Source organism: Lagenorhynchus albirostris, chromosome 1 (genome assembly GCF_949774975.1).
Source record: "Lagenorhynchus albirostris chromosome 1, mLagAlb1.1, whole genome shotgun sequence".
Classification (NCBI taxonomy): Eukaryota; Metazoa; Chordata; class Mammalia; order Artiodactyla; family Delphinidae; genus Lagenorhynchus; species Lagenorhynchus albirostris.
Genome location: NC_083095.1, coordinates 117,611,723 through 117,635,345, shown reverse-complemented (window position 1 = coordinate 117,635,345; position 23,623 = coordinate 117,611,723). Strand labels below are relative to the sequence as shown.

Sequence of the window (23,623 nt, the reverse complement as noted above, 5' to 3'; positions counted from 1 at the left end):
TGTAATATCTAAAAGTACTGATTTAAGATCTTATGTAAGATATTCACATTCTATAAGATATCAACCCTTTGATATCTAAAATGAAGACACCACACTCTCTGTAAGTTTTCTTCAAGGTTTTTTAATTTATGTAATATGGTATTCTTTTAAGAAAAACACAGTAGCTTTTCAGTTTTGTGCTACAAAATCTGTAATTTTTTTGTACGTGTTCTTTTCTAAAGTATTCCAAGTTCGGAAAGTGCTCACTCATCTAGAAGATGGTACATACTATATTTGGTGCAATGTGTTTCCTTAATATTTACATCACCTAGAACTAATTGTTACTTATGGCATTAGGTAAGATTATAAATAGAATCTGGCCCTGCTCAGTGAAATAACCCAGTCACAAAATAACACTGTATGATTTCACTTATGTGAGGCATCTAAAGTAGTCAAAGTCCTAGAGAAAGTGGAATGGTGGTTACCAGAGCTGTGAGGCGGAAGGAAAAGGGAGTTGTTTAATGCGTATGGAGTTTCAGATTGCAAGAAGAAAAAGTTCTGGAGATCTGTTTCACAACAACGTGAATATTCTTAAAACTACTGAACTGCATACTTTAAAATGGTCAAGATGGTTAAACAACAACAAAAAAGAAAAGTTATGCTCCATTTCTTCTCTTGCTATATTTTCCACAAATCTAGGGCTAAAATGTCTTTTTTTAAACATTCTTCTCTCTTCATTGCTATCACCTGTCAATGTAAAGATCAGACAACAGTTTACAAGTAATATCTTGCGAGAAGAATTTTCCCATAATAAGAATATTGAGAGCTTAAAATTTCACCCACTTTAAGTGTACATTTCACTGATTTTAGTGTGTTTATGGAGCACAGACATCATCTCAATCCAGTTTTAGAACATTTCCAACACCCTAAAAAGATCCCACATGCCCTATTTCAGTCAATCATTGTCCCTCTAACCCCATCCCTACATCCCTACAACAACTAACATGCTTTCTGTCATTATGGATTGATCTGTATTTTCAAGAGCTCAATATAAATGGAGTAATACATTACATATCCTTTCATATCTGGCTTATTTCACTGAGTGTACTTATTTTGCGATTCATTCATGTTGTGTGTATCAATAGTTCATTCTTTTTTACTGCTGGGCACAGTATCCTATCATATGAATACATCACAGTTTGTTCATCCATTCTTCTGTTGATGGACACCTGATTTTTCTCACTTTTGGCTATTACAAATAAATACACGTACTTCAGGCATACATGTTTCATTTTTCTTCGGTAAATACTTAGGAATGTAATTTCTAAATACTATGGTAAATTTATGTTTAGCATTTTAATGAAGTGCCAAATTGTTTTCCTAAGTGACTGTTCAGTTTTACATTCCCACCAGGAAAATGGGGCTCCATTTTCTCTACATCTTCGCCACTAACTGTTACCATCTCTTTTTTATTATAGCTGTTCTACTGCATGTATAGTAGTATATATAGTAGTATATATTCTTTTCATTTTCTTAATGGTGTCTTATGAAACATAAAAGTCTTTCATTTTGATGAAGCCCAAATCAGCTATTTCTTTAATGGATCATGTTTTTGGTGAGCTTTTAAAGAAATCTCTGCATAACCAAAGGTGACTAAGAATTTGTATGTTTCTTCTAGAAGTTATATAATTTAGCTCTTACATTTAAGTCTGTGATCCATTTGGTTAATTTCTGTGTCTGACATGATATAAAAGGTCTAAATTCACCTTTTTAGCATGTAGATCCATAACTGTCCCAACACTATTTGTTGAAAAGACTGGAATAATTCTATTTTGATACTTAGTAGATTCAGGTTTTTCTAATTATTCTTCAGGATTATAAAATCAAGGGGAGAGAAAAATTCTTGAGATTTGGACTGGATTGGCATTAAGCATCACTAACAAAGCCCTGATATCTCTATAATATACATACTTTCATCCAAGAACATATCTGTCCAATATCATATTTATAAACCTGTAGAAAAAGTGAGGGTTTGGTTTGATTATAATTGTAACTCTCTATAAAGCTACATAATTTTCTTCAAAGAAGCTAAATATACTCCTATTGAGATTATTCTTACACTCTTTATTCTCTTTGCTGCTCTTGTAAACATGCTCCCTTTCTTCATTACATTTTCTACTAGTACAGTGGCATTCCATTGATACCATATATTCATTTTTATCCAACTCTTACAGAACTCTTGCTTAGCACAATGACAACAAATGGCTCAACTTTCTTCTCACTGTGGAATTTACGCAGTCTACATTCCTTCACCCGAGGCACCATTCCTAGACAACCTGGAATTTCATCTCTAATATACCTCTACATCATCAAACATCTGCACTACTTCAAAAGTTGGCCACTATCTGGAGGAGGTTACAAGCCCATGACAAAGATCTATAACATGCTCTCTGATACTCCAAAGAGGATAACAAGGAAGGCACTGGTAAATCACAGAGGCAATAAAAGATGATCTGATTGGAGAAATAGTTATTTTAAAAATATTCCAGGGCTTCCCTGGTGGCGCAGTGGTTGAGGGTCCGCCTGCCGGTGCAGGAGACACGGGTTCGTGCCCTGATCCGGGAGGATCCCACGTGCCGCGGAGCGGCTGGGCCCATAAGCCATGGCCGCTGAGCCTGCGCGTCCGGAGCCTGTGCTCCGCAACGGGAGAGGTCACAACAGTGAAAGGCCCGCGTACCGCAAAAAAAAAAAAAAAAAAAAAAAAATTCCGTAATATTTCTATTTTGGAATACTTACAAATTGCTCTATCCATTAAATAGAAAAAAATTAAGATTTAAAAATTATGTGCAAATTTTTTAAAGTAGTTTCTAAGTTCTAAAGATTACACACATACACATGTTCAGGTCAAATGTATTTTTAACAGCATAAATATAGGCAGAGAAAAACAAAATGGCAGCACTCAGTGGCTATTTAAAATAATATTATCGATTCAATTTCCAAATTACATTTCTAATTCTTCGTAATCACATACACGATGCAGCTTAAGGTAAGCGTACACAGGCAATCATATATTTAAAACTAAAAGCATTATATATAAAAATAAAAGACCGTGGATTTTTTTTTAAAAAAAAAACCTCTCTTATTTTAACCCACCAACTGGACATTACCACTTTACATGGAGAAAAGCTACATCTATATATCAGCTTTATTAGTGATTTTTCTCCATATATGTATACATGAAATTTCTTTACAAGCCTGTTAAAAAAAAATCACCTAACATTATTAAACACCTTTTACACAGTTATGCAAAGTCAAATATAAATGTAACATTTTGAAGTTCCAATGACAAATGATACAAAGCTAGCTTTGCTAATGCATTAAAATTCAATTTATATAATTTTTTATGAACACAGAGATTGTATAACTAAAAGTTATATAAATAACTCATTTAGGCACTGTTACTCTTATTGCTTAAACATTTTTCTAAAAAGAATCTTTATAAGCATAACTTGAACATAATACATAAAAATTATGTAACTAAATAATAATCACAATTAGGCAAGATTTGGGCATCTTTAGAATGACTATTATTTAAAACACAATTTAAAGGAAATATTCCTAAAATTATGAAGTTAACCTTAATACAGCTTTTAAAAAATCAAGACAATAGGTCACTTCTTATTGGGCCAATTTCATTTTCATGTCATTTGCATGTAGAAATATTAAAGGATGAGAGACTTGAGTGCAGCTAAGAGTGATGGGACTGCAGGTGATTTAGCTATTTCTTTTAAGATTACTTATTTTGCTTGTACTTATTTTGCTTGTACTTTTTAACATATTTTTGACTGGAGATGTAGTTTCGGCAAAAATCCCCGTCAATAATGTATTAATACATCATGAGAAAAATAAAATGTAATAACCTGGGTAGTGTAACAATGGTAACAAAAACAATGGTTTCTCTGACAGAGGTCTTCAAGAACCCCCCAAAATCACTGATTATTCTGGTCCCCCTGTGCCTTAAGTCTGGTATGATGCCAATAACAAGAATAGCTTGCAATATGTGAGCACATACTTTGTCCCATGTATAATATTCTGCATGTCTAGCTCCATGAAGAAACTGAAACTTAGAAAGTTTAAACGACTTGTCAAGCAAACATGAGCAACACTTGGAATTAACACCTAATTTCAATTCTAAACTCAGGCTCTTTACATGAAGTATATCACCACGCCGTAACTACTCAACAAGTTGGTGCTAATTACTATCAAATCTTCCTGTTACGCTACTGCGCCTGTCTTTTGCAGTCACAAAAGTTACTGAAGTTTTAACAGCTTTGACTCTTCTTTGGGACTCTTCTGTTGGGTATCTATCCCACAGAAACGAAAACATATACATATACAAAGAATCTGTACGCAAAGGTTCATAACAGCATTATTCACAATGGTCAAATACTAAAAACAATTAAATGTCTATCACCTGACTAATGGTAAACAAATCCATACAATAGAATACTATAAAGGAACTAAATAATAAAATAAGTAGAACAGAATAGAATTAAATTAAAATGAAATGAAATGAAACTAAGTACTGATATCTGCTACGACATGGATGAACCTCAAAAACACTATGCTAAGTGAAAGAAGCCAGACACAAAAGACCACATATTGTATGATTTCATTTATATGAAATGTCCAGAAAAAGCGAGTCTATACAGACAGCAACAGATTAGAGGCTGTATGCGGAAGTGAGGGCAGGACAGGGATTAACTATAAACAAACAGGGATCCAGGATCTTTGGGGATTAATGGAAATGTTCTGAAACTGTACTGCAGTAATGGCTGCACAGCTCTGAATTTACTAAAAATCACTGAACTGTAAACTTAAAATGGATGAATTTTATGGTAGGTAAATTATACCTCAATGAAGCTGTTAAAAAAAAAACCAAAAAAAACCCACCTGTAAAACATTCCCTGCAAGATACAAAACTAGGGGGCTTCCCTGGTGGCACAGTGGTTGAGAATCCGCCTGCCAATGCAGAGGACACGGGTTCAGTCCCTGGTCCGGGAAGATCCCACATGCCGTGGAGCAACTAAGCCCGTGCGCCACAACTACTGAGCCTGTGCTGTAGAGCCCATGAGCCACAACTACTGAGCCCACGTGCCACAACTACTGAAGCCTGTGCGCCTAGAGCCCATGCTCCACAAGAGAAGCCACTGCAATGAGAAGCCCACACACTGCAACGAAGAGTGGCCCCCGTTCGCTGCAACTAGAGAAAGCCCGTGCACAGCAATGAAGACCCAAGACAGCCAAAAATAAATAAATAAAATTTATTTTTAAAAAAAGATACAAAACTAGATTTCAGTAAATGAAAAGACATTCCATACGCTGGAAGAGGAATACCCAAAATCCCAAAGATGTCAGATCACCCTAATTTAGCCTACAAATACAATCCCAATAAAAATATCATCATGTGTCTCCCCACTAGCACCATCCTCAGATAAAAAGTTGATTATAAGTTCACTTGGAAGAATAAACAGGCAAGAATAACCAGGAAAACATGAAAGAGTCTATAATTAAAACAGTGTGCTTCTAGTGAGTGGACAGGCAGACCAACTAATGGAACAGTATGAAAGCTCCATAAATAGATCCAAATACTTATGGAAATTTAACATATGACAAGGGTGGCAACTCAAGTCAATAGGAAAGTTTTTAATGATTTGTTTGGGATAACTGGATAGCCACATGAGACAAAAAGGATCCATTCTTCACACTGTACATGAGGACAAACATCAAATAGATCTGTGCTTTATACGTTTAAAAAAAAAAGGTAAACAATACAAGGGCTAGCGGGGAAATGGGTTAGTTTCCTTTTAAACTTGGAGTGGGAAAAACTTTCCTAATTATGATTCAAAAACCCAGAAACAGTAAAGGTCAATAAATGTGACTAATTCAAAAAAATTTTGGCAAGGTAAAGAAGTATTGCAGAGTCAAAAAACTAATGACCGGGCTTCCCTGGTGGCGCAGTGGTTAAGAGTCCGCCTGCCAATGCAGGGGACACGGGTTCGTGCCCCGGTCCGGGAAGATCCCACATGCCGCGGAGCGGCTGGGCCCGTGAGCCATGGCCGCTGAGCCTGCGCGTCCGGAGCCTGTGCTTTGCAACGGGAGAGGCCACAACCGTGAGAGGCCTGCGTACAGCAAAAAAAAAAAAAAAAAAAAAAAAAAAAAAACTAATGACCAATTTGAGGAAAATGTGTTATATAGGATGTATACCTCTAATATATAAAAAAAACTTCTAAAAATGAATGCAAGAATGAAGACCAACATTCTGACAGAAAAACAGGCAAATGAAATGAATAGATTGATCACAAGAAATGCAAATGACCTTTAAATACATGAAAAGACACACAAACATTAGTCATAAAAAATACAAATTAAAAATGTACTGACATACTATTTCTTGCCTCTCAGATGGGCCAAAAATTAAAATCTGACAACTAATTCTGCTGGAAAGGCTTTGGGAAAATAGGCACTTTCACACACTGCTGATGGACCCAAAATGGTTACGATCCTCTCAGAGAAATCTGGCCATATTTTTATTTTTTTTTTATTTTTTTATTTTTTTATAATGCAAAACATTTATTTGTGAAGTGAAAAGGAAAGCACACTTCTGTCACATGGAGAAGATCAAGATTCTTAAGTAGCTGACATTGGGACCTGCTGGGTGGGAAGATTTGCTGTGTTGCCATCAGATGTTGTCTTTTAACCTGATGTTTCAGATGCTTCAGCAGCCTTTTCAGGCTGTCCTTCACTCTTGGCCGCCTTTTCTAAGTCCTTCTGATAGTTAAGCTGGTATTCCAGATAGCTTATGTTCCTAGTCTGTTCATCCAGGAACTTCTTCATGAAGCGTGAGAGATTGGTTTCTTTATTCTTAGAAGCCAAGGTCTTCAGTTCTTGCAGCAGCGTGTTTAACGCTTTCTCCAACTGCAGAGCAGACTCTATAGCTTGTTTGCCAGTTCCCCAGTTATCTGTATCAGGCCTCTTAATCACCGGAAGGCAGACTTTACACTTATATTTTCTTAGATATTTTATGAACTGCTTTGCATGCTCTCTCTTCACCTCAGCTTGATCTTGGAAAAATGTATGAAAAGAAGGCACTTCTGTATCTTCAATGTAATAACAGGCCATAGATAAATAAGCATCACTGACATGCAGCTCATAAGATGCTATTTGATTAATAGCAACCCTACACTCTTCAGAAAGAAGGCCCTCTGCCTGGGACGCCATCTCAACTTTAGGAAAAACCAGGCATAAAAAGTGCTGGCCATATTTTTAAAATAACATACATACTCTTTTATCTTTGACTCAACAATTCCCTCCTAGAATTCTATCCCAAAGACACAATGGCAAAAACTATTAAATGACATATACAAAAAGTTATTCACTGCAATGCTATTCATAATAGTAAAAGTCTGCAAACTGTTCATCGATAGGGGACTAGAACAAATTAGGGTATAACTATACAATGGAGTACTGTGGACCTGTGGAAAAAATAAAAGAGGAGTGAAAAAGAATGAATAGAGGGATGAAAGCCTATATATCCTTTATATCTCATCATATATAAACTTTTATTCCTCTATTATATCTCTATACTCTAACGACTGTATACATCGTTAAGTGAAAGAAAGAGCTATATTTTGAGTAAGATAAGGGGAGGATGTATGTATGTGTGTGCATATGTATATATATATACACACACACACACACACACACACACACACACACATATATTTGATAATTTTTTTAAATAAATTTATTTTACTTTTGTCTGTGTTGGGTCTTTGTTGCTATGCGCGGGCTTTCTCTAGTTGCGGCGAGCGGGCGCTACTCTTCGTTATGGTGCATGTGCTTCTCATTGCAGTGGCTTCACTTGTTGCGGAGCTCGGCTCTTGGTGCGCGGGCTTCAGTAGTTGTGGCACACAGGCTCAGTAGTTGAGGCACACAGGCTCAGTACTTGTGGCACGCAGGCTCAGTAGTTGTGGGGCACGGGCTAAGTTGCTCCGCAGCATGTGGGATCTTCCCAGACCAGGGCTTGAACCCATGTCCCCTGCACTGGCAGGCGGATTCTTAACCACTGTGCCACCAGGGAAGCCCTAATATTTTTTTTTTTTTTTTTGCAGTACGCGGGCCTCTCACTGTTGTGGCCTCTCCCGTTGCGGAGCACAGGCTCCGGATGCGCAGGCTCAGCGGCCATGGCTCACGGGCCTAGCCGCTCAGCGGCATGTGGGATCTTCCCCGGCCGGGGCATGAACCCGTGTCCCCTGCATCGGCAGGCGGACTCTCAACCACTGCGCCACCAGGGAAGCCCAGCCCTAATATTTTTGAGGAGAAAAAAAAATGGAACAACAAACTAAAACAGAAACTAGTGAAAAATGATTATCTATTAGGGAGAAAAAGATAGGAAGAGAGGGCAGAGGTAGAAAACTAGACCTCAATGAATATATCTTGTTTAAAAGTTTTGACTTTGGAACCAGGTAAATATTTCACATAATTAAAAAGCAAAACTAAACAATTTTTACAAATCTCTTAAAAAACAAAACAAAATCCTTTGCAACAACCACAAATGATCCTAAATGCATATTAAATTGGTGGCATAACCACACAGAAAACCAGCCAAGGGCAAAAAAGGAACCACACAGAAAAATCTTTTATTATATTCAATAGAATTACTGTTAATAATAATTGTAGAGATTTTCATTTACATTCCTTTATGAGTGTTCACTTATGTCTACGTATTTATAGTTTGTATAGAATAAAAAAGTGATTAATAGTGTTAAGAATCCAGATTTTCAATGTGATAGTAAAGAGATCCAAAAATAAAACAGAAACTTACATAAAAACCCTAATCTTAAATTTTCAATGGAAACAGTCATATGAATTAATGATTTATCTTTCTAAAATCTTTACATTCCGAACTCTGTCCATTAAGAAAGACAAAAAGCAATGATAACCCAGTAGAACAATGAGCACTTTCGTTCCCAGTGGATAGCTTCTAACTATCACTTCTGAATAAAAGGAAATCAGGAGTGCTTGGAATGACTGGTTCCAGGTTTGGAACAGGAAATGTAAAGGATGAATCTGGACTATCTTGTTACATCAGAGAGTAATGAAGTTATCAAAGACTACTGGAGTGGCATCAAAAGGACACAAACCAGGGACTTCCCTTGTGACGCAGTGGTTAAGAACCCGCCTGCCAATGCAGGGGACACGGGTTCGAGCCCTGTTCTGGGAAGATCCCACATGCTGTGAAGCAACTGAGCCCATGTGCCACAACTACTGAGCCTGCGTTCTAGAGCCTGCGAGCCACAGCTACTGAGCCCACGTGCTGCAACTACTGAAGCCCGCGCACCTAGAGTCCATGCTCCGTAACAAGAGAAGCCACCACAATGAGAAGTCCACGCACAGCAACGAAGAGTAGCCCCCGCTCGCCGCAACTAGAGAAAGCCCGCATGCAGCAACGAAGACCCAACACAGCCAAAAATAAATAAAATTTTAAAAAAACAAACAAACAAAAAGGACACAAACCAACTTGAAGATGCTCCCACTGGCCAAAGATGAAAGTATCTGAACATCAAAAAGAATAAAAAGACTGCAACACATCAACTATGCTAAAATTCATGAGTTCAAAATGATAATTGAAAATGAAAAACCTCTCTGAATATTGCTAAAGTTTATTCTGAAAAGTGGTAAATGAAGGTAAAGACTCAAGCATTCATCTTACATTTACTGTATCACCTTCATTTCAGAGTAAACAATTAGCTGATGCAGGGAGAATTCTTCCTTATGAAATAACCTCCGTTAATAAATGTAACAGAATGATAGAAAGACAGCATTTTGCAACCCCTAATGAAATAATGGATCTAGGCAAGATCATCAAAGCTGCTGAAAGTATTACATGAAATGTTGATGGGGAACTTTATACTGGAAGGATCAGGATGACACCATCTGAAACCTCTAATCAATTTTAACATGCGATGCAACAGAAAGTACACAGCACCACCAAGGAAGAGTTGCTAAATCTAAGCAAGCTTTTAGATCCACCAGTTTGCAGGAAATATGTAGTATATAAAACAAGTTAAATGGTATGATGTCAGAAATTGTTCTGAATTCTCCACTAAAAAAAAAAAGTGAGAGATGGGCTTCCCTGGTGGCACAGCGGTTGAGGGTCCGCCTGACGATGCAGGGGACACGGGTTCGTGCCCCGCTCCGGGAAGATCCCACATGCCGCGGAGCGGCTGGGCCCGTAAGCCATGGCCGCTGAGCCTGCGCGTCCGGAGCCTGTGCTCCGCAACAGGAGAGGCCACAGCAGTGAAAGGCCCGCGTACGGCAAAAACGAAACAAAACAAAACAAAACAAAAACTGTCTAATGACTTAAAAAGTGGTTCTAGCAATTACCAAGTCACCAAAGTCTAAGGTGCCTGTGTGAATAAAACTGTTATCAGAAAATCTGGGTACCAATAAGCAATATTTCTAAATTGACATTTATTCAACATTTTATATATGCAAATAAATTAGTAACTTACTTTTAAGACATCTGACTTATTTGTGTGTGTGTGGTTTTTTAAAATATTTTTTAAATGTTTTATTATTAAAAACTAGTTTATAGGGAGGGTGGGAGGGAGACGCAAGAGGGAGGATATATGGGGATATATGTATATGTATAGCTGATTCACTTTGTTATAAAGCAGAAACTAACACACCCTTGTAAAGCAACTATACTCCAATAAAGATGTTTAAAAAAAAAAAAACTAGTTTAAAACACTGATCTAGGAACCAGAAAACATCAGGAGTACTTGGCTTCAACTTTTGGATTTGTGTTTCGGAGACAAACATGGATAATGTCTGAAAATAATGTAATTCTTCCAAGAGAGACAGTTAAAAAACCCACGTGCTACAATTAGTACTAAACAAGATTTTAAAATGAATTACAGAGTTCGCATTTATCTTGACTACTTGAGGATATATGAACTCCTTTCTTCCTAGATAAAAACAAAGATTCTGGCCTACATTTACTCTATTCTCATGCTTCCTACAAATACCAGGTCCTTAGAACTTCTGCTTTACATCACCAACCATCCTGCCTCATTAATTTCAAGCAGAAATTGGACTCTGCTGCTCCTACTCCCAAAACTAGAGTCTTCACATTCTAATTACCTGAGAAAAATGTGAAATGTGACATTAAGCAAGACAATGCCTATTCTCACCTCCCTCTTTCTCAAGAAACCTCAGGGAATGGTTGCTGTAACCGCCTTTCAGCTGCAGGTGATCTCAATTAACTCTTTTTAAAACAAATACTTGGGTAGGTTATTATAAAAAAATGAACTAACCATAGCTAAGACTAAAATTAAGAACAAAGTTGCTGATTTCAGGGTTCTGGCAAGAATGGAAAAATAAACGTGGAAGAGGAAAGGGTGCCTTGGAAAAGGAAGGGACCCATATAGAAGGAGAGAAGAGGGAGAAATGGCATATCTGCACAGGAGACTAGTAAGTAGGCTTTGTCCTCAACAGGCAGGACATCAGGCAAAGACTAGGAAAGCGCTGTGTCAGTAATTGGAAACCATTATCTCAGCCGTTTAAAAAGCTCTCCCAACCCCACTTTCCTTACACTTTCACAAGAAATTAATCTTTTACCTCAGTTCAGACTTCACTCAATGCTCACTTCATCAAACTACCTTAAATTACAACAAACTGTAAAAATGGTTTATATGGAACATACACTTCAGAGACTGTACATGAACTTATTCTAGTTAAATATAACATTTATACACTTCAGAGACTGTACATGAACTTATTCTAGTTAAATATAACATTTACTGTGGTGAGGGGCGCACTCAAGCTAGTCATCTATCGATTCATTTTTAACTGATTAATCATAGGCTCTACTGAGCACCCTCAGGACTAAAAGTTTGTGTTCCAGTATTAGAATAAAAGCTACCTCTCAAATGCTTGAAATTATTTTTCCGTTATAAAGAACATGATAAAGGAAGAGTAAACAGGAAGAATAGAGTACTTAAAGGAAAAATAAGCGTCTTTTTTTAGTGACTAGAATTGTTCTTACTGTAGTTGAATGTGAAAGAAATCTATCACATAGCTATCTGAAAAGGCACTCATAAAAGCTAAACGTAATAAGGAAGCACTATGGGAAAAAAAACTGTACCATAAATCAACAACTCACAAAATATAATCTGATTATGTATAAAATAAAAACTTTTTCCAAAAAAAACCCCAATAAAACCTCTTGCTTTATTTTTGCCAGAAAAATAGAAAATTTTTTAATTTTCTATTTAAAATTTTAGAAATTTTTAAAATTTGTATCTTAGAATTGGGGTCATGGTTTAATACTACAGTTGGTAATTTATCTATATGGCTTAAAAATTAAAGTTAATAGAGCCTCATATTCCTTCTAAATACAATGAAATCACTAAAATGTAGAAGAAAATAAGCACAAACACAATGCAATGGCTTCCATGCTATTCTGAAACTTAAGAAACAAAATTTTTACCTGAGGGAACAGTTGGATTGTTTTGGTGGTTTTCACTGGTAGAAACAAACAAATCTTCTCCTTCAGTTGATGAGCTGGAAGAGGATTCACTGCTGAGGTCATTCTCACTAGAACTACTAGAACTGGGGAGCAATGCATATTTTCTTCGGGCTAACACTTCTCGTTTTTTCCTCTGCATTAATATCCTCTCTTTTTGTTTCTGTGTCCTCTGGGAGGAATTATTTTTCACGAATCTCTTTCTGCATGGAAGTCTCCTTAATGAACTGCTATGAAAACAGGGTCTTTTCATTAACAATCCTGAAACAGATTCTGTCTCAGTCCGAGGCCACTTATGGGACCGTGCACTATGAGTTCTACTTTTAGCACTCAAAATTGCCTGGGAATGTCTTACAGAGACTTCTTTATCCTCATCTGAAGTCACAGTATCAGAGTCTCCAAAATGTAGACTAGATGAAGGAGAAGAAAGACAATCACTAAAAGAGGAATCGTTATCTTCATCACTTGGTGTTTCTAGGTGTTGTCTCAATCCTAATATGCCCTGGTTCTCTTTAGCACAATTTTGCATGTATGAAGGGCCAGCCTGCTGGCTTTTGCGTTTTTTCCTCACAACAACACTTTTTTCTTGCTCTTGTTGGTTACCATTCATGTCCTTCTCTTGTTTTTGAGAATCATCACACAAATGTGAGAATTCATTCCCCACTTTACTATTAATCATCTCAACTCCTGCAGGAAAACTTCTGGCTGCCCCAATGGGCTCTGGATGCAAGAGGATCCCTTTCAGACTCTCCTGTGTCTTTGGTGCATCAGAAGGAATCTCACTCTTCATATCCACTTTTAAGGTATAGAGCTTGTTATATTCAGGAGTCCATTGAGACATGGGAAATTTTAAGGAAGGCCTAGAAGACACAATAAGATATTAAAAAGATGGTTAATGTGTTTTATTATACTGTTTAAACAGTTCTCAGATTCCACTGAAAATATCCCTGTAATAGGGCAGAATTGCCTTTTCCTCATCAGAATATAAAATGGCTGTAACGAGTCAATTTTCTCTGATACCTCTTACCCCTAAACCCAATTTTTAGAAATAAAAGATTACAGAACATAAGCCTACTTCAAAACTTCTATTAACCAAAAAACTGATCTTACTGTGTATCTTCCTAACTTCAGCAGCATAACATATCTGGTCAAAATCAAACAATTTCTCTAAAACCTATTATAGTAAAAATAGATAAAAGGATTAGAATTCAAAAGGCTTTGATTAATCAACACTGGTTTTCTCCTGGTATCACATTTTAAAGTGATAATTACATCAAATACTTTCTGTACATCTATATGGTTACTATGTTAGATATATTACTATAAACAACGAACTAATATAAATATAGCTTCTCTTTCATGGTTCTTTCCTTCATAGCACTCTAGTCTCTAACGAGAACCTGAACTCACCAATAGACAGTAGGCACAACTACTGCATTTCATAAAGTTTTAGATACATACCGAATGACCAGAGCCAAAACTGAACTGCTGAAGATCATTCAGTTAAAGCAACACAGCAGAGCATAAAATCAAACTTTCTACAGCTAATCTAAGAATCTAAATCATTAAATCTCTGAAATTATGAGCAGCTGAACAAGGGGACTTGAAATTATAGCATCTACATCAACTCAATGTACATATAAGAATGGTGATAATTTAAGGTAGTAAATATAATGACTCAAAATGGAATATACTTATTTAAAAGGTAGTTAATATGACAAATGAAAACCTTTACTAGTGCTAAAAATGATTTAAACAATGTTAACAATTTAAACTTAAGTTTTTATTGAAGTGTATAACAAAGACACATGTACTCTAAGTCTATAGCTCGGTGAATTCTCACACATCTATGTAACTAGCTCCAAGATCAAGAAACATAAGATAACCAGCACTCCAGAAATCCCCTTCCAGTCACTCCACCCACCAAGAGTTGTAACCATTAACTTAACTTCTAACACCATAGTTTTGTACTTAACGTGCACTTTGTAAACCACTTCCGAAAAAGAGAGGAAAAAAAGATAGATATTTAGTAGCAAGTTTTTTCTTCTCCACAAATGACAGTTACAGGAATAAACAACTTCACAGGTATATATTTTAGTATATAACTATTATCAAATAGATGAACAGATGACAGTAATTAAAAAATGAAACAACCTATTTCTATACGAAGCTATCAAAACCTCTATCTTCTTCAAGGGCAGGTGGTGGTGTATCCAAGATCAGTCATCAAGCCCTGTCTGGATCCACAGTAAAGGAGGAACAAAAAGATGGGTGAACACCTGGGTAGAGCAATGAGAAACTGTAAGAGGTGGCCAGTCACACAAGGATCACCATAATTAAATGCAAGAAAAAACAGGCCACAACGATAAGGCACAGGTATATGTGATTCAAGATTTAAGCTGGTCCCACTAGGATAGCTTTAATAAAAAATACAGATAACAGCAAGTGCTGGCAAGGAAGTAAAGAAAATGGAACCCTCATACATTGCTGGTGGGAATGTAAAATGGTGTATACACTTTGGGAAAGTAGTTTGGCAGTTCCTCAAAAGATTAAACACAGAGTTATCATATGATCCAGCACTCCACTCCAAGGTATACACCCAAGAGAAATAAAAACATACATCCATGCAAAAATTTATACACAAATATTCATAACACCATTAGAGCCACCAGCAAGAGCCAAAAAGTGTAAACAACATAAATGTCCATCAACTGATGAAAAAATAAATCCACAAAATGGATTAATACTCAGTAATCAAAAGAAATGAAGTACTGATTCATGTTACAACATGAAACGAACCTCAAAAACACTATGCTAAGTTAAAAAAAGGTCAAAAAACCCACATATTTTAAGATTCCTTTGATGGTTGTTCAACTCAGTGAATATTACGAAAACCACTGAGTTCAGTACACTTAAAGAGAGACTTGTATGGTATGTGAATTATATCTCGATAAAGCTGTTGCCAAAAAGTCAAGACGTAAAGTATCATAATTATCTGGGCATCAGATAATTATGAACCCCTCTTTTGATTCACATCAAAAATATCATGTCATTTGAAAAAATCTGGGGTTCTTCTAGAAGTCATGTCTCCCAGGAGCTGTGCTGAGTTGGATCTCTGAGGAAACAGTCTTCATATGCTGAAGAAAAAAAGTGTCTTAGACTCCTCATCCTTAATTACTAAGTCACCCTCTGGGCCTTGGTAATGGAGATCCTGAGAGGCAATAAAAACTTGCCAAAAGAACAGATAAATTATGAGACCACGAATATATAAGTGAATTTACAAAGAAGTGATTCATAGCATAATTTACTAAACTCAATTTCTTTTCCATCAGTTTATGCCCCAAAGCCAAAATAATGAACTCTTTATGGTTAACTCTGCTCTGGTTTTTGGTAAATTCTGTCTGCCCCATTCAAGGCAGGGAGGGAAAAAGGGAGAATGGTGGTGTATAATGTGGTGTGTGGTATGTGCATTTGTATACCAGTAACTGTTCTCTGCATTGTCATGCAGTCCTTAGATGCAATATTAACATCCCTTATAACCTGAGATGTTCCCACCAAGGGAGTACAAATGTATGCTCTATCTTGAACTAAGAAAAAGAAGAGAAGCAAGGTCATGTAAAGAAATAAATACCAATACTATATTTTTTTAACTAAAAAAGCAACAAGATTAACACAAAGGATCAATAAAGAATGTTCTGAACTATTTGCTATTTGATAAAATCATGATGTAGTCTTTTCTTTCTTTTTTTTATTTTATTTTATTTATTTACTTTTTTTTTTTTTTTTTGCGGTACGCGGGCTTCTCACTGCTGTGGCCTCTCCCGTTGCGGAGCACAGGCTCTGGACGCGCAGGCCCAGCGGCCATGGCTCACGGGCCCAAGCCACTCTGCTGCATGTGGGATCCTCCCGGACCCGGGCACGAACCCACGTCCCCTGCATCGGCAGGCAGACTCAACCACTGCGCCACCAGGGAAGCCTTAGTCTTTTATTTCTGTAAAAATTACTGGCTGACCTAATTTACAAAGGAGGCAAGTTTGCACTAGATATAGCTATCTCCTTGGCCACATTATGAATGGTTTGATATTATACAGTGTTTCAATACTGAAAACCATAACACTAGGCCCTCTTCGTACTGGTTTGATCCAATCATTTTATTGCTATAACAGCAGCATACCATTTACTCCTGACAGACAATAGTTTAGGATACACAACTAGTAAATCTTGCATGAAAAAAAGCACAACAGCGGGCTTCGCTGGTGGCGCAGTGGTTGAGAGTCCGCCTGCCGATGCAGGGGACACGGGTTCGTGCCCCGGTCCGGGAAGATCCCATATGCCGCGGAGCGGCTGGGCCCGTGAGCCATGGCCACTGAGCCTGCGCGTCCGGAGCCTGTGCTCCGCAATGGGAGAGGCCACAGCAGTGAGAGGCCCGCATACCGCAAAAAAAAAAAAAAAAAAAAAGCACGACAGCTAAAAAGGCTAACTTTCAGAACTAAAAATTAGGGTTAGGATTTGGCAATTTACATTATAAATTAAGCTTATATGAGGGTATAAGCTTAATAAGGGCGGTAAAAACCCATTAAGATTACCAATACAACTTTCAGGAACTGTACTTCTAAACTGTAATACAGTTTAGAAACAGTCACTATTATTAGTATGAACCTTCACTACCAAAGGTAAATATACTTTTTTATGATTTACACAATAGTTTAAATTTTGAATTTTTTAAATAATTAATTTTACAGAACTCTAAAGGAACAAGATTTTAAAAGAAATGTATAAGATAATTTTGAATCTTCTACAAAAGTTTTAGAGGTTTTCAGAAAATGAACTAGAAATATGTTTGCTGTTTATCTTCTTTCATATAATTACATGGAAAAAATTAATACTTGTGCCACAGGCATGTTTTAAACCTTTTCTCTTTCACTGATATTTATTTTACTTTGTGCCAGTTTAAGAATATTAAATCAATTGCCTGACAGAATACTTTCCTATTATATATTTATATTTATACTTTATAAAAACCACTACTTATAGCTAGATAATGTAGACAGTATACTTTACATATTCCGAATAATGAAAATTCCATTAGTAAGAAAGAACAGTACCAACAGAGTGAAAAGGCAATCTACAGAATAGGAGAAAATGTTTGTAAATCATACATCAGATAAGGGATTGGTATGAAGAATATATAAAGAACTCCTGGAACTCAACAACAACAAAAAACAAATGACCCAATTAAAAATTAACTAAGGACTTGAATAGTCATTTTTCCAAAGAAGATATACAATAAGCACGTGAAATAAGCACATGTGCCGATAAGCACATGAAAATATGCTCAATGATTTCACTAACCATTACGGAAGTGTAAGTCAAAAATATGAGACACACTTCACCCATTAGGAAGGCTATCAACAAAAAAACCCAAAATAGCAAGTGTCAGTAAGGATGCACAAAAACTGGAACCCTTACAATGGTGGGAACATAAAATGGTGCAGTAGCTCTGGAAAAGGGTATGGCAATTCCTAAAACAATTAACACAGAATTAGTGTAGGATCTAGCAATTCCATTTCTGGTATATACCTAAAAGAAAGCAGGGACTTGAACAGATATTTCCGCACACACGTTCATAGCAGCATTATTCACAACAGCCAAAAGGTGGAAGCATCCTACGTGTCCAATGACAGATGAATGGATAAACAAAACGTGGTACACATACAACGGAATATTCAGCTTTAGAAATTTAGGAAGGAATCCACAGAAAAACCTGCACACATATGTTTACAGCAGCTTTATTCATAATTGGCAAAACTTGGAACCAAGATGTCCTTCAGGAGGTTAATGGATAAACTGTGGTTTATCCAGACAACTGAATATTATTCAGTGCTAAAAAGAAAGAAGTTATCAAGTGATGAAAAGACATGGAAGTACCTTAAATGCATTATTATTAAGTGAAAGAAGCCAACCTGAAAAGGCTACATTGTGTATGATTTCAACTATTTAACATTCTGGAAAAGGTAAAACTATGGAGAAAATCAGTGGTTGCAGATCAGTGGTTGCAGGGCAGGGGCTGGGGGAGGGGGAACAATGAATAGGTAGACCACAGAGGATTTTTCGGGCAGTGAAAATACTCCGATATTATGATGATGACTATATGCCATTATACATTTGTCTAAACCCACAGAAGGTACAACACCAAGAGTGAACCCTAAGGTAAACCATGAACCTTTGAGTGATTACGATGGGTCAATTTAGGTTCATCCTTGGTTAAAAAAAAGAAAAGTATCTTTTGATGACATATTGATAATGGGGAAGGCTATGCATACGTGGGGGCAGAAAGTATAAGAGGAATCTCTAACCCTTCCTTTCAATTTTGTTGTAAACCTAAAACAGCTCTAAAAACAAAAAGTTTAAAAAAAAAGGAAATTCTGACACATGCTACAACATGAACGGAACTTGAGGACATTAAGTGAAATAAGCCAGTCACAAAAGGTCAAATAGTATGAGTCCACTTATATAAGGTACATAGAGTAGTCAAATTCATAAAGACAGAAAGTAGAACGGTGGTTGCCAGGGACTAGGGGGAGGGGGAAGGGGAGTTAGTGTTACATGGGTACAGAGCTTCGGTTGGAGAGTACAAAAAAGTTCTGGACATGGATGGTGATGATGGTTGTACAGCAATGTGAATGTATTTAATGCCAAACCATATACTTAAAAATGGTTAAAATAGTAAATTTTATATTATGTGTAATTTACCACCACACACACACACAAAAATCCCTACACATTTAATCCTGTTGTGGTATCTGTTTCTCAAAGGACCTGGACTAACACACACTTCATTTAAAGAACCAATCTCGGGCTTCCCTGGTGGCGCAGTGGTTGAGAGTCCGCCTGCCGATGCAGGGGACACAGGTTCGTGCCCCGGTCCAGGAGGATCCCACATGCCGCGGAGCGGCTGGGCCCGTGAGCCATGGCCGCTGGGCCTGTGCGTCCGGAGCCTGTGCTCCGCAACGGGAGAGGCCACAGCAGTGAGAGGCCCGTGTACCGGAAAAAAAAAAAAAAAAAAAATCCAAAAGAACCAATCTCTTTTCCCCACCACTCTATATCACATCCTGATTTCTGTAAAGTAATTGACTTGCCAATTAAATGAAATTATATCATTATTTACTGTACATTGTACAAGTTCCCTGACTAGAATGGAAGTTCAAAGAAAGCAGAAACCTTGTCTGTCCTATTCACTGCCTGACTTGTACTAATTAAAACAGGTGACTGGGAAGCAGCTGCATAACACAGGGAGATCACCTCAGTGCTTTGTGACCACCTAGAGGGGTGGGATAGGGAGGGTGGGAGGGAGACGCAAGAGGGAAGAGATATGGGAACATATGTATACGTACAGCTGATTCACTTTGTTATATAGCAGAAACTAACACAACATTGTAAAGCAATTATACTCCAATAAAGATGTTAAAAAAAACCAAACAGGTGACTGGCACATAGTAGGCACTCAATGAATATTTTTAAATTGGATTAATCAGTAAAAGAATGCATGGATAAAAGTAAAAAATGACTGCTGTATTTTTTGCTTGGGTAACTAAGAATATGATGATACCAATCACTTAGATAGGAAAGAGGAGAATATGAAGAATGAGAATAATAGTAATAACAAAATTATGTAGTAATTATGTCTAAGACTTCTTGAACATTTACCATGGCCCAATTTTCAGTTACAGAAGCTCTAGAACGACAGAAGACATTTATCTTATATTTGGGAGTCCAATAAGCCCTTAAAGTAGAGAAACTGATCTCAAAAGGGAACAGTAGGGAAATAAGAGATTTTTCTTCTCTATAAAATTGGCAAACCTGATCTACATTGCTGCTTCTCAATGTATAGTAAGTATTAAATAGTGTTAAACAGTATTAAATACTGGTTGCATCTTCCAGAAAGTCTGCAGAGACCACTTTTAATGTCTCTGAGGGCATCAAGGTCCAAGGTTAAAAAATAAATCTTCAGGGACTTCCCTGGCAGTCCAGTGGTTAAGACCCCGCACTCCCAACGCAGGGGGCCCAGGTTCAATCCCTGGTGAGGGAACTAGATCCCGCATGCTGCAACTAAAAGATCTCACATGCTGCAACTAAAGACCCTGCATGCTGCAACTAAGGAGCCCACATGCTGCAACTAAGGCCCAGCACAGCCAAATAAATAAATAAATAATAAATTTTTAATAAATAAATAAATCTTCAAACCAGAGAATTGGCTGGATTCAGTCATACACATGTTTTATTTGCCCTGCACAACTCAGGGGGAAAAAAAAGAAAAAAGAAAAACAACTGATAGTTAATGGTGAAACACTACAGGAATTCTCACTAAAATCAAGAAGAAAAAATGGTTTTCATCATTATATAACACTGTTCTGGAAAGACTAGTCAAGTCATTCAAACAAGAGAATGGACATAAATTTTAAAAAGGAAGTGATTTTTTTATCATTATTTGCAAATGACATTAACAGATGAGAACAGGAAAACCACTGGAAACAGTAAGACAGAACAGGTACATGTATGTTTACCAAAATAATACTCCAAAATCAATGACTTTCCTTTAAATAAACGGTAGCTAGTTAGAAAATATTACAGAATAACAAAAATATACCACTCACTATAGAGGTGAAAAGATTTGATACCTAGTATCAAATTTAACAAGAGACACACAGGACCTATAAGAAACAACTACTATCATGTCAATTATGCAAAAATTAATGGGAAATTTTCTTCAACTATAAAACAAGGGAAACTAGCATTCCAATTCTCTTCACCTTCAAAAATTCTGTTATCTATAGTCCTCTAGCATACTGTAGTTCATAGTTTTATGTTAAGCAGCTCAGAATTTCTCCTTACTTTTCCAAGTAAAATCTTGAAACCCTCTGAGTAGAGAAAGGGAAGGACAGGGAGTCTCACTGGAGGGCTCCGTGTTGATATAAAAGGGAGTATTCTATTATTTGCTAGAGTCACAGGTCAGTCTTAAGGTTGCATTTCAAAGTAAGTGAACTAAGAAGGATTCATATGGAGAGTGAAAGGATTGAGACCTAAATCCAGAGATGTTTACTCTACTCCTTAACCTAAACAGATATCCATAGAGACAATGACTTGAGAGGAAGTGGACATGGGATATCCAGCCTCCATTCCATGTTGCTCTGGACATTATTACTCATGGTATTAAAAGGAATGAAGGTACAGTACAATGGAGTTTAGAACTATCAGACTCTTGAAGTTGCCTTATGAGAGGTCTGCCCAGGATCACTATCTCCCCTGAAAGGGTAAAAAGGAACAAAGAAGCACAGAAAGCACCCAGTTTACATTTAGAGTTCCCATGGGTTGATTATTTCATCGAAGGCTTACTCTGTGAATGTAGAATTTTTGTGCCCCACCATCCCAGTACAAACTTGACCTCAAATGACTTAGAGTAGAGAACTAGCTGATTAACCAAACCACCAAGAGGAAGACTTCAAAAAAAGAAATCTTCTATCTCCAAAATATTCTAGGAAGCTAGAAAATAAAGACAGTACAATAATAATCAAAAAAGCTATAGTGAATCTAAGGACTTTGGGAAAATATTACGGAAAAAAAAACACTCAAAGGATACCGAGTGAAAGGGAAGGTGATTATCCACATTTAAGTGGGATCACTGACAAAAAGGAGTAAATAGTCAAGCAAAGGTAAGTGTTATTCATTTGTGTACTAAAAAAATCTGGGTTCAAGTCTCTACCCCTGACTATCTGTGTAACCTAGGGCATATTACTTAAACTAACACTGTTTCCCCTCTATAAAATTGGGACAATAACAGTATCTACCTCGTAAAAGTGCTTTAACAGTTAAATGAGAGTACCTATCAGAGTGCCTGGCACAATGGCTGTTACTAATTCCTTTTCTACAGTTACACATATAAGGCATACAATGTTTAAGGCCTTCCCTTATACCTAGAAATAAATGAAGTCCTCAGAGTCAAAGAAGGGCATAAACTCGACTGTTCCTGCAGAACCTTAAAGTACAGAAATAAAGGCCTAAGATTCTTTCGCACAAAACGTATGAAAGCAAATAATTCTAGACTCTCCTTTACTATGGAGGATTAGTTTGGGGAGCTGGATGTTTCAGCTGCCCCATTTCTAATACTAGACATTATACTTTTGGAAAAAGAGAAATTAAATATCTGTCTAATAATAGGTTTCTATTACTCAATGAACTTAATGATTTTCTTGTTCGTCTTGTTTAAAGTACTCTAAAATCCCTAAGTATTAGTCATCAAAGAAAAACACAGCTAGCATCTATTTAGGTCTCCTATGAGTACAAACTGGGTGGAGTTCAATATATTATAGAGAGTCTACTGCTCTAGTCATGATTGTGTTATTATCATGGCCAGTAGCAAAATGAAGGGTGTATCTATCCTGGCAAGCCTGAAGAGTATCTGGCAGTCAGTTTCAACTAGTTAGTAAGGCAGTATTACAAATTATAGGGTACAATGCACAAATAGCTAACATTTCTGGCCTGGACTTTGGAATTTATATTACAACATGAAATATAAAGATATTGCTAATTATTATATAAAATATATTCTATCATGAAAATATGAAAGAATCAACCAAAAAAGGCTTATATCCGAAAAACTACAAAACTGTACAACACAATCCTCGTAAGTGGGGAGACACTTCATTTCTGAATGAGCAAACACTCCAAATTGGCTGTTACAAATTAGAATATACAAATTTTTAAAATATAAAACATAAATACCATCACCATAGACATCTTGGGCCTTTAAAAACATCATATATTTTTTAATAGTCTAAAGACATATATGTAAAGATTAATTCAAATTCATACTGTTAAAAAAAATTTAAAAAAAATTAAAAAATAAAAAAAATTCATACTGTTTACATTCAGTTTCTCATCATTTTGTTCACTGAAAATTTCAAATAATTTTGAAACATTTCAACATTTAATTAAAAATAACAACTATACAGTTATATGTATAACTGAGGAGGGTAGAAGTGAAAGGGAAAATTT

General features: G+C 36.6%; 1 protein-coding gene across 9 annotated transcripts in view; it reads right to left on the bottom strand.

Moving 5' to 3' along the window:
• The window catches only part of RNF111 (ring finger protein 111), an 82,083-nt gene that overhangs the window by 34,999 nt on the left and 23,461 nt on the right, over positions 1-23,623 (bottom strand). For all 9 annotated transcript variants that reach the window (XM_060151032.1, XM_060150995.1, XM_060151003.1 and 6 more), the window contains one exon: positions 12,536-13,431. In XM_060151032.1, coding sequence (XP_060007015.1) covers positions 12,536-13,431 — 896 coding nt within the window. The remainder of the gene's footprint in view (positions 1-12,535; positions 13,432-23,623) is intronic.